This window comes from Engraulis encrasicolus, chromosome 12, assembly GCF_034702125.1.
Source record: "Engraulis encrasicolus isolate BLACKSEA-1 chromosome 12, IST_EnEncr_1.0, whole genome shotgun sequence".
NCBI lineage: Eukaryota > Metazoa > Chordata > Actinopteri > Clupeiformes > Engraulidae > Engraulis > Engraulis encrasicolus.
The window spans coordinates 49,694,262-49,706,761 of NC_085868.1; the positions used below are offsets into that span (position 1 = coordinate 49,694,262).

Here is a 12,500-nt window from a genome sequence, read left to right on the forward strand (position 1 = left end):
CTAATTGTATGTCCCAGGATGGGACGGGGGGCAGCTGGATGACTGTGCTGTGTGCTGTGCTGTGCCGTGCTGCTCTGTGCTGTGCTGTGCTGTACTGTGCTGTGCTGTGCTGTGCTGAGCTGTGCTGTGCTGTGCTGAGCTGTGCTGTGCTGTGCTGTGCTGTGCTGTGCTGTGCTGTGCTGTGCTGTGTGCTGTGCTGTGTGCTGTGTGCTGTGTGCTGTGTGCTGTGCTGTGCTGTGCTGTGCTGTGCTCTGTGCTGTGCTAACTCTATGGGATTTGGAAACATTTTTAAACCCAGGTGTGTGAAGCTGCAAACATGTGGAGATGATGACACCATTTGGTGAACATACACGCATGAGTGCACACACACACACACACACACACACACACACACACACACACGCGCGCGCGGACGGACGTACGCACGCGCGCACGCAAGCACGCACGCACGCACGCACGCACAGGCACACACACACAAGCACACACACGCACACACAAACACAAACACACAGACACACACACAAACACACACATGCACACACACACACACACACACACACACACGCACGCACGCACGCACACGCACACACACACAAGCACACACACACGCTGAGGCATGCACAGACCCAAGGACAGAGGTTTGCCCCACCCCCAACCATCGTCAACACACTTACTGTACACATGCAGAAAACCTCACACATACACACACACACATGCTAACATACCTAGACTGACAAATTCATATGCACTTGCACATAACATACAGCGCACGCACACACACACACACACACACACAAACACACGCATGCACGCACGCACACACACACACACACACACACACACACACACACACACACACACACACACACACACACACACACACACACACACAAACCTTGTCAGCAAGGCTATGATATATTGACCCAGTTATGTAGGCCTATTTGAGCCAATAACAGGAGGCATCATTTACAAATAGTGCAACAAAGCATGCCACAGTTTCTATATCTTCCACTATTATGTATCAGTAGTGTAGTCAGTAACACTTTATTTTAGGGACACATCTATTAGCACTAATACATACAATGTTAATGTCTGCATAAGTAAATTGCAAGGCATGTAAGCAAACGCTAAGGCCTACTAGGTCCTTACTAAGGTTAAATTGGTAATAAATCCCTTATTGTGCATGAACAAGACATTTGCAAATAAATGCTTTGTACATGCCTTATAAGTTACTTATACAGGCACATTGTATGTATTAGTGCTAATAGATGTATCTCTAAAATAAAGTGTTACCGTGTAGTCTACGTGTAACGCAGGTATAGCCAAGTATACGCACCTGAAAATGTCAGAGATTTCAGTGTACCCACCTACAATTGATTGATTCAGTATTTAGAATAGCACAGTATACCCAGCACAAACAATGCTCAAATATACAGTATACACATGGGAGTAATTTTAGGGGGGGGGACACACACACACATGTCCATACCACTTTTCAGATAAACCTAGCTTGTCCCCACCTCTCTTTCACAAATATAATGCAAAACCAGCATATCCGGACAACTTGCCATTGAAATGTCCCCACCACTTTTCGAACCAAACCTACACCTTTGAGTATACCCACCTCAAAAAAAGTAGACTACACCACTGTTATGAATGTATATTCAGCTTACCTCCCAGACCTGGCCGCAGCCGGTTATCATAGCCGTCCAGGAGTCCATCTAATATCCGTGTAAAAATGGTGATGTTGTTGTCGGCTTCCGTCCCCTTCAGGGGTGCCTCTGTAGTATTAGAGTAACTGCAAACACATATACGCATGTGGTGTTAAAATGCAGGCCATACACAGAGAACAAATCATGCTTTATAAATGGCAGGTTATAGTATGGTATGGTATGGGATTATAATGTATGGTATGGTGTTAGTATGATGGTGGGAGTAGTAACACCAACACCGACTTGCATCTGGAATGAGCATTGGTCATCCAAAAGTTTATTTTAGGCCAAGCTCGTCCAGTGAGCAATTTACAGTATATATGCTGCAACCTGATCAAGATAGAGTGGTGATTCAACGTAACGTAAGGATGAGACAGAGCGGACGTCGAGAGAAAAGTTTGATTTCAGCCTACTGTACTGTACCTCGGCTGGCAGGTGACGAACAGCAGCAGCAGAAACGCCAGGATGCGCCGCGGTGAAAAGATGCAGCCCATCCCCTCCGCTTGCCCTAAAACAGGGAAACCAGAGCATTGGTTCATGTTCACGACACATGCTTCATCTTGCTGTACATTATTATTATTATTACTACTATTATTATTATTATTATTATTAGGCCTATTATTAAAGATTCACCCATACTTAGAAGAGTAAAGAGGTAGCCTTTTCTGCCATTTCCAAAAAGCTTTTTATACAACATGCAGCATTTCCAGGACCCGCACACAATTAAGTATGGAGTGCTGGCTGGCTGATACGATCCTTACCACAAGTCTGATCAGATAGGCTCGGCTCTACCCCCCCTTTCAGCACCTTCGTAGGTCCATAGCCTCCGCCGATGAGACCGAAAATTATATAGCCTATCTAAGCGACCTCCAGATGCAACATCTTAACAGATGGTCCTCAACAGCCCAGCACAGCAAATGCGTACCTTCTGTTCGGTATCTATCAATGCAACTGTCCTTGACTGATTTCTTTCAAATCTGTCTGTGAGCCTATTGCAGCAGGCTAGGGTGAAAAAAGCCCCCGGTTGCTGCAAGTGTTTGCAGCATTCTACTACGCTCCACTGCGTCTGGTTTCACAGGCAGACTGTGTCTAGAACAATGTCTCTTTTGCCCGTTGGTGAAATCAAGCCAACACAGAGGCAATGGAGGCGTGTGCGCTGCTGTGCAGCGGTTTTTTGTATTATTATTTTTTTTTACATAGGCTACCTTAAATCTCTAACGCAGAGGCAGGCATACCTGAGTGGGTTCGTGCCATTGCTACCGGCTCCAGATGTTTGCCATTGAGGAGGAGAGGTACAAAATCCGCAGCACTGAGAGAGTATAGGTAGGTCGCCGATACGGAGAGGCTGTCCGCGCTTCACCTTTTCCTGTAGGACTTGTATTGTTCGTTCCAGGTCAATCGAACAATGATTGCGAACTTACAGCGGGTGATACGTGGGTCTTCCCTGCTACGCATTCTCCAAAACGATCAACTAGGCATTCACTGGAGAGACATTGTCTAGCATACCCTTGATTGGAAGTTGCGCTGTCCAGTGCTGTCACAGCGGGCAGCCCGCCCTTTCCACGGAACAGACTTTCCCCCTTCTCACCTTCGGTAGGCCTATTAGGCGATGTACTGCGCCTCTGTCCCCCCAGCGGTTCTCTTTGCCATGTAGTGTTCGTTCTGCAAAAGCGTAGCCTCCAGTGCTGATCCGGTCCTTCTTGTTATCCCACCACCCAACTCTCACTATGCATTATGCTGTGGCTAGTAATATGTTTCAAAGCGTGGGACGTCACAACGCCTCGTAAGCCATAATTAAGTCCTTAGGGAGGCATTTTACGAGTTGAAGGGCAGGGCGGTCTGTCCAATTCAAGGGGAAAGAATGCTTATATCCCCAGAATCCGATAAAATAGTTTCAAAACGCCTACATCTTCATCCCGACGTCATTTCTGCTTACTTAGCATTCCCCCACTTTGGGAATTCGTCAGCTTTACTCCCCCGGAACAGCGCGTGACGGGAAGAGAAGAATCAGCTGAATACCTTTGTTATTATCATGTCATATAAGGAGACAACATTAGAAGAGACTTGAAAATCAGACTACAACTGGAATATTTTGTCATTAAATAAGACCTACTGGCCCTGTCTTTGGTTAAAAGTATGCGTAATAAGAGCATCCAACTGGGGATGGTTGAATTTTCCCACGCGTAAAACCTTGGAAAAATAATAGCCTACATTAAAAACCGACAGGGGTCTTCTTCCAATATGTTTTTATGTGAACTAATGTTTTATTGGAGATTGGTTTCTATGAGGGAAAACAAGGGAACAAAAAAGACTGTGTTTGGGGACGTGTGAAAAGAAGTTTTTAAGACCGCCATAAGAGGGACCTCTAATCCAACATTTTCCCAACATTAAATCAATAAGTCCAACAAAAACAGAACTGAGCCTATTTGAGGTGTTGAATCTCAGGTACAGCAATTGTAAGCGAATAGCCATTCCTTAAAATAAACTTTAAGACTACAGACACAAACTTGTTGTAAGAGACTGCTCATTATTTCTACCGCCATTTCATTTAACTCAGTATGAACACATTTAATAGGCCCATGTTATTAAACCCTTGTCTTTTCTTTCTTTTTTGTTGCAGGAATGCAGTTGATGGAAACAAGAAGCTCTATGCCATTTACGACACAAGGTGAGTAGGCTACGTGGGCTATATTCTACCCACAAGAATTCTTGGATTTTTGTTAAATTGAAAGTTAGTTTACCAAACAGTGTGGTGTTCTTCTTATACAAATGTGTGTTGAAGTCTACCACAACCATTTAGGCAATGTAGAACTGTTGTCTGTTTGGCCAATCCACTGGCGCACTGGTGTCATCGGCGCCCCATGCGCTGCAGGGGTTTGACATTTCTAGGTGACATGCCGTACAGAAGTTCAGTTGAGCTACACACATAGCTGTGCTTGAGGTTGATAGGGTTATTTTGTACTTTTGACGCTCTTACATCAGTGAACTTTCCGTCATCAATCAAAACTATCCACCAATCACTCCTACCTTAGGACTGTTAGGTCACGTGACTGTATAAATTATAGCATACGGATTCCCTTTGCCTTGAATTGGAATAGCCTACCCGAAATCTATCGACTACACCAGGTCATAATATATCACTCTCACGCGGAAGGGGCTGGGAAAACAATAATGCTCCCTGGGACATCAATAGACACGTGATTAATTTATTTCCACTGCTTTCTTATGCCAAGAGTCAAGCGCCAAGCCAAGCGTCCTTTTTGCATTGACTAACGTTAACGTGGAGCTGTGAATGGAGGTAAACATGACGCCAGAGAGAGGACTGTGAAGTGTTTACTTGGGTTGCGACCCGCAACACATACTTTTTTTTGCTGTTATCAGTCATATATTTGCACGGTATGATGCACCAGTGTCTTCTCAGTGTTGGAAAAACAAACGCACATTGAACAACGAAGGCAAATCCGAGGTGATGCCTAATGACTGACCATTTTTTTCGACGCATTTGAACGATCGTCGACTCTTCCCTTCATGATGCCTCTTGTCCACGGAATGCAGTGAGCGTTAGATCACCACCAGATTTCGCGCCAGTGACAAATTCACTTAGATGTACGCTTTTGCCGAGAACCAACGAGGAATGCCGGGGAATCCGAAATCAAGATGCTTTGGTGTACTTTCTTTGCCAGTTGTTATAATGTTTGTGTGTTGCGCGCACAGGTGAGTATTTTGGTTGGTGCGGTGAGGGGATAGAGGTAGGCTACATTTTTCGCGGGAATAACAGACCTTGTGTTTGTTTCATAGCGCAAACGAGCCTGGCAATATGTCGTTTGTCAAAGAGACGGTGGATAGACTGCTGAAGGGGTATGATATTCGCCTTCGACCAGACTTTGGCGGTAAGTCCAACCTTTTATGTATATATTTTGTTCCCTTCCCTTTTTTGTTAAATTCACCAGTGAATTGCTTTTAGATTTCAAATGGAGTGATCCATTAATCCATTTCTCGCAGGGTACTTTTTATGCAAAACACGAAGGTTAACACGTTCAAATTAACCATTTTAGCCATGGGATATGCTACCTACGTTGTCAAATTAAATGCAACGCATCTGAAATCTGCGCCTTGTTATGTGTAGGTGCACCGGTTGCTGTTGGGATGAGCATCGATGTGGCGAGCATAGACATGGTCTCCGAGGTCAACATGGTATGTATGGCGCCCCTCACACACACACATCTTATTTAGCAAGAGATGGGGGCACCATGAAGTAGGGGACTTTTGAATAGTTTTAGTTGGGTCGTCTCTCTCTCTCTCTCTCTCTCTCTCTCTCTCTCTCTCTCTCTCTCTCTCTCTCTCTCTCTCTGCTTACTATGTAATGAAAGGATGGATAGATATTGGACTTTCTCATTAATTTGAACTGTGGTGATAAGATAGGGGCAATAAGTGGTTCAGTCTGTCACATCTCTCTCTCTCTCTCTCTCTCTCTCTCTCTCTCTCTCTCTCTCTCTCTCTCTCTCTCTCTCTCCCTAACGTCCAACCGTCTCTATTGGCTGCTGTCCATGGTGCTGAAACTATAACTTGTTAAAAACAAAACGAATAGGAGGCATATGCGTTCCAGCAATGCACAAAGTCAAGTTGATACTTGTGACTGTCACTGGTGACCATGAAGTTATCACTGGTGATGTCTGCTTATTTGCTGGAATGTGTAGTTATTATGTGTACGCATGTTCTTTATCAATATCTTTTTTGCTTTAAAAAGCATGCCACAAGGGGATGAAAGACTAGAAAAACCTTTCATGTTTGGTTCATACTCCAAAAGCAGCAATTTGTTTTTAGATGTAAGCCCAAGAGTTAACACAGGCCTCTTGGCTGGTTAGCTGCACTCTTTTAAAAAAATTGACAGCTTGATCGAGCAATTTGAAGATAAGGGTTCCAAAACCAAAGCAAAAACAAAATAGTTATTTCTCTCTCTCTATCTCTCTCTCTCTCTCTTTCACTCTCTCTCTCTCTCTCTCTCGCATGCGCGCGCTCTCTCTCTCTTTCTCTCTCCCTCTCGCGCGCTCTCTCTCTCTCTCTCTCTCTCGCTCTCTTTTTCACACATGCACACACACACACACACACACACACACACACACACACACACACACACACACACACACACACACACACACACACACACACACACATACAAACTCCCCTCCCTCCCTCCCTCCTCTTCCTGTTCTCCGTCTCCCCCTTTGCGTTCTGGGGTGAGAGAGAGAAACACATCTCCTCTCAGATCTTCAGGCATAATGACTTCAGGTCTTCTCCAAGCATGCAGGAGGAATACACAAATACACGGAGGTAGACCGCTCAGCGCCACGCAGCATCTGCCAAACAAACATGCGTCTGTTCTTGGGCATCTCAACAAGGAGAAATGTATTTTCCCATTATTAATTATTCTATTTTTATTAGGGCTGTAACGATATTGTATCGAACCGAGAAATCATGATACACAGAGTCACGATACTGTATCGCGATACAAGGAGGCAGTACCCATCAGTCAAGAAAACAATCACATAATATGAGGCTTCAACTCATCATCATTGTTATATTTACACTTTTTCAAATTATTAGTAACCTCTTGTAACCTCTTCTACCTATAAACTATCATAGTTTGTATTCATACTTTTATTTTATAATGTTGGCAACTGAGAAATCGTGGGGTGTATCGAACCGTAGGTCAAAGATCGTGATACAAACCGAATTGTGAGTTGAGTGTATTGTTACAGCGGTAACATTTTATTTTAGGGATCCATCTATTAGCACTAATACATACAATGTTAACGCCTGCATAAGTAACTTTTAAGGCATGTACTAAGCAAACGCTAAGGCCTACTACGTCCTTACAAAGGATAAATTGGAAATAAATCCCTTATTGTGCATTAAAAAGACATTTGCGAATACATGCCTAACAAATGTTTGATTTTGCTTTGTACATACCTTACAAGTTACTTATACAGAGACATTGTATGTATTAGTGCTAATAGATGTATCCCTAAAATAAAGTGTTACCATTACAGCCCTAATTTATATATATGTGTGTTTTTAGGGGCGCTTTTTGTCTTTTTTTGTGATAGGAAGGTTTGGGAATGGCACAGGAGATGAGTGGGAGAGAGATAGGGGTGGGATTGGAATATGACCTGTGGTGCGTTCCAAACGCCACACTGTGCACTGTGTACTTAGGTAGAGAGCACTTTCCGCCCTCAGAGAGTAGGCAGAATGGGAGGGTGAAGTGTCGGTCCAAATTGTATTCTGTCTTTGACACTTAATGGAAATGACAGTTGCTGTGTGTCTTCAGAGTTTACCAACCACCAAAATCGAATTCATCATGGAAAACACTTTGATGTGTTGACCACTTTTTTGGTTAACCCTGTCTCTTATAGTATACGTGGCGATTGTCTTTCAAGTCAAAACTGTGCTGTTATGGAGGAGAAATAGCAGTTTGATAGATCTGACATGTAACTACTTGACAAACATGGTGGGCGTTGAGTGTATAAAGGTTGGAGCAGGCTTCACCCAACACCAACACACCAACTCCACACTTTGAAAAATGGCCAGTTTCAGGGTGTCATCCGGGTACTTTACAGTACACTTCATTCCGCCATGATTAGAAATGCTTTTACGCTCAATCTTTTCTTACTAAGTTGTATATTATGAATATGCATGAATTATTATTGGCAGACGAGGCCAAATGATTCGGGAGTTGGTCTTTGTAACTGGGAGAATGTACGTTTGAATTTTCAACCAGTAGCAAGAATGTACGTATCGTCTCCTACATTCACATCCATGACCTACAGTAAGTGTCCTTGAGCATGGCACCTAACCTGTGTTTTGCTCCAGAGACTGTAACTGATATTCTATACCTAAATAACTGTAAGTCGCTTTGGATAGAATTGTCTGCTTAGCATAGTGTAAATTAAGGTGGGTTCTTTTTTTGGTGGTTTGACATCTTGCTAAGTGGATCTACATAAAACGTCAGCACCTAGTGGCATGTGTCCATTTCAGAGACATGCTGGCGGAGCTGTAGATAGAGGGGTGAAATCAGGTAAATTGGGCCCTACTTTTGGCCATTTGCGCATATATGCAAAAAGAAAGTGGGCCAATTTACCTGAATTCACTATACTGTATCTGGTCTTTATGATCTTATGAAGGAGATCTTGAAAGCCCTCACATTATCGGCAACAGCATCTGGGCCATGCAGGCAATTGCTGAAACATTGGTAGAGGAATCTGTTCCTTAGTCACCTGTTTCCAAGGAAACCAGTTAGAAACCAGGAAGTGTGGCATGTTGGTGTGCTTTTCATCTTTCTCCTGTACTCATGCAAACAGACAAAGATAGAAGTGGGAGGGCGGGTGTAGTGTAGGTCTATCAGGAGGAGGAAGGGTGCTGATGGGGGCAGGGCTGTAACCAGACATTTTCAAATACAGAGGTCAAATACTGTGTGCTTTACTGCACACTGTACATTTAGCATGCTTCAAACACTTCAGTCAAACTCTTCAGTTTTTTTCATTAATCATTGCCTTCAGGATAAATGGGGGTGGCATATACAGACTGAATTTATCATTGTTGATCATGTATCGATTTTCATCATAGATACATTTTACATTACTGAAAAAAATACAGAGGACATGACCTCTGTGTCCTCAATGGTAGTTACGGCCATGGATGTGGGCTAAATGGATGCGGAGGTGGCAGGGTGTTTCTACAGTAGTCAAGCAACTCTGTATTTGTAGGTACACTACACAGTGTGGTCACACCTGGACACTTGCAAGGTGGTCCCCGCCTCGTAAACAGCATCAGTGGTGTGACATTTTAGGGGGCAGGTGCTGAATTGGGCTATTGAGAGTATAGATTATATCGGGTCATTATCATCACACGCTGTTTGGACACGTACAACGAACCCCAAAGGGTAATTTTAGCATTAGCTAGCACAGATATGATGCATTTGACACTTTTAGAAGCAGCGCACATACCGGTCATCTTCATGGTTCCACAGAAGGCCGCACAAACTGATCAACAAAGTCATACAATGTAGGCCTACTGATATACTGCAGGTATCACTGTGGATTAGTGGATGGAATTGCTGTGTTTTTATACACAATTGAACCAGGGATGTCAGCCTGGCTTGAGACAAGTCTTTAATGACCACTCTTGTCACGGTGGTGCACGAGTGCATAAGCACTGACACACACTCACACACACACACACATACACACACACACACATACACACACACACACATACACACACACACACACACACATACACACACTCACACACACACACACACACACACACACACACACACACACACACACACACACACATATGCACACACATATGCGCACACACACACACACACACTCAGACACACAGACACGCACACGCACACATAAACACACACACACACAATGAGAGTTCCTGAAGGAGCGTGTGCATAAACACGCGGCCCTTGTCTGCGCTGTGGGTAACGGGAAACATCTGCTAGACTCAGGGGACAGAGGCGACAGGGTGCGAGATTAGAGCCACTCTGACACGGGTCATTAGGCGCAGTGGGGTCGCCACGACGCCAGACACGGAGAAGAGAAGAGAAGAGAAGAGGGCAGGGGCGTAAAGTATACCCCCGCAGCCCCCGCGAGGCAGGGGGGCCCACACAAGGGGGGGGGGGGGGGGCACATGGGCTCTTGACTTGAAGAAACGGACCCCCTCCACATGATATTAGGTCCTATTTTTTTCGTTCGGGGGCCCATTCTTGGTAGCTTGCAGGGGGGGCTGAAGTACTTGCGTTACGCCAGTGGAAGAGGGCGATGGAGGAGAGAAGAGAGGTGGGAGTGCAATGAAGAGGGGAGGTGTAGGAGGTGGGTGTGCAATAGAAGGGAGGTGGAGGAGGTGGGAGTTCAATGGAGAAGGGAGGTGGAGGAGGTGGGTGTGCAATAGAAGGGAGGTGGAGGTGTAGGAGGTGGGTGTGCAATAGAAGGGAGGTGGAGGAGGAGGTGGGGGTGCAATGGAGAAGAGAAGGGAGGTGGAGGAGGTGGGGGTGCAATGGAGAAGAGAAGGGAGGTGTAGGAGGTGGGAGTTCATTGGAGAAGGGAGGCGGAGGTGTAGGAGGTGGGGGTGCAATGGAGAAGGGAGGTGGAGGAGGTGGGAGGGCAATGGAGAAGAGAAGGTAGGTGGAGGAGGTGGGGGTGCAATGGAGAAGGGAGGTGGAGGAGGTGGAGGGAGTTCATTGGAGAAGAGAAGGGAGGTGGAGGAGGTGGGAGTTCAATGGAGAAGGGAGGTGGAGGAGGTGGGTGTGCAATAGAAGGGAGGTGGAGGAGGTGGGAGTGCAATGGAAAGGGGAGGTGGAGGTGTAGGAGGTGGGAGGGCAATGGAGAAGAGAAGGGAGGTGAGAGTGCAATGGAGAAGAGAAGGGAGCTGGAGGAGGAGGTGGTGCAATGGAGAAGGGAGGTGAAGAGAAGGGAGGAGGAGGTGGGAGGGCAATGGAGAAGAGAAGGGAGGTGGAGGAGGTGGGAGTGCAATGGAGAAGGGAGGTGGAGGAGGTGGTGGGAGTGCAATGAAGAGGGGAGGTGGAGGAGGTGGGAGTGCAATGAAGAGGGGAGGTGGAGGAGGTGGGAGGTCAGTGGAAAAGGGAGGTGTAGGAGGAGGGAGGTCAGTGGAGAAGAGAATGGAGGTGGAGGAGGTGGGGATGCAATGGAGAGGGGGGGTGGAGGTGGAGGAGGTGGGGGTGCAATGGAGAAGGGAGGTGGGAGGGCAACGGAGAAGAGAAGCGAAGTGGAGGAGGAGGTGGGAGGGCAATGGAGAAGAGAGGTGTAGGAGGTGGGAGTGCAATGGAGAAGGGAGGTGTGAGAGGTGGGAGTGCAATGAAGAGGGGAGGTGGAGGAGGAGGGGGTGCAATGGAGAAGAGAAGGGAGGTGGAGGAGGAGGTGGGAGGGCAATGGAGAGGGGAGGTGGAGGAGGTGGGAGGGCAATGGAGAAGAGAAGGGAGGTGGAGGAGGAGGTGGGAGGGCAATGGAGAAGAGACGGGAGGTGTAGGAGGTGGGAGTGCAATGGAGATGGGAGGTGTAGGAGGAGGGAGTGCTGCACGATACGTGTGTGGAGCACACTGTTATGTAGAGTACGGCTGCACCATGTGTGTGGAACACACTGTATGTGTGCAGGGCCGCTGACAGCTTTGGCTGAGCCCAGGACAAAGTCATCTGAAAGGACCCCCCACCCAATACATTCAATGTAATGAGGACCCAATTATGGGCCCCCATCTCCCTGGGCAACTGACCCCTTTGTCCCCCCTTGTCGGCTTTCCATTACGTATGTACTGTAGAGCTCGGTATCCTTTTCATCTTGCCCGATCTCAGAGGATGTGTTAAGGTCTATAACCCATTTTAGCCAGGGGACACATTCATATAAGGTGGCTCTTGAGATTTGAGTGTTTTTTTTTTTATTAAAAATGTGCGTATGTTAGAATGTTGAATGAACACATTCTAATGCAAAATCAGAGGGTCCCAGCTTATAAATGCAACTTAGTTCATGTTTGTGCCTCAGAGGCTGAGATATTTGTAATTTACAGTAATAGGCAGAGGGCACCCTTTCCCAAAAAAGGGCTTTGGCAAAAATGGATTAATCATTCAAACACAGAGAGACATTTTTAGGAGTTAACGGATTCATTTTTGTACAAAATCTTTGAAAAAAAAGCTGTGGTCACAAATAATTGTCTTGACAGGATATGATACACATTACCAATATATAATGTGACTTTTGGAA

At 45.8% G+C, this 12,500-nt stretch overlaps 1 protein-coding gene across 4 annotated transcripts in view; it reads left to right on the forward strand.

The window, feature by feature from the left end:
- The window catches only part of LOC134459889 (gamma-aminobutyric acid receptor subunit beta-3-like), an 86,971-nt gene that overhangs the window by 38,152 nt on the left and 36,319 nt on the right, over window positions 1–12,500 (forward strand). For 3 of the 4 annotated variants that reach the window (XM_063212389.1, XM_063212390.1, XM_063212391.1), the window contains exons 1-3: window positions 5,347–5,426; window positions 5,511–5,602; window positions 5,839–5,906. In XM_063212389.1, coding sequence (XP_063068459.1) covers window positions 5,347–5,426; window positions 5,511–5,602; window positions 5,839–5,906 — 240 coding nt within the window. Of the gene's footprint in view, window positions 1–4,332; window positions 4,381–5,346; window positions 5,427–5,510; window positions 5,603–5,838; window positions 5,907–12,500 lie in introns of those variants that run through there. The other variant, XM_063212388.1, reaches the window with a different exon arrangement.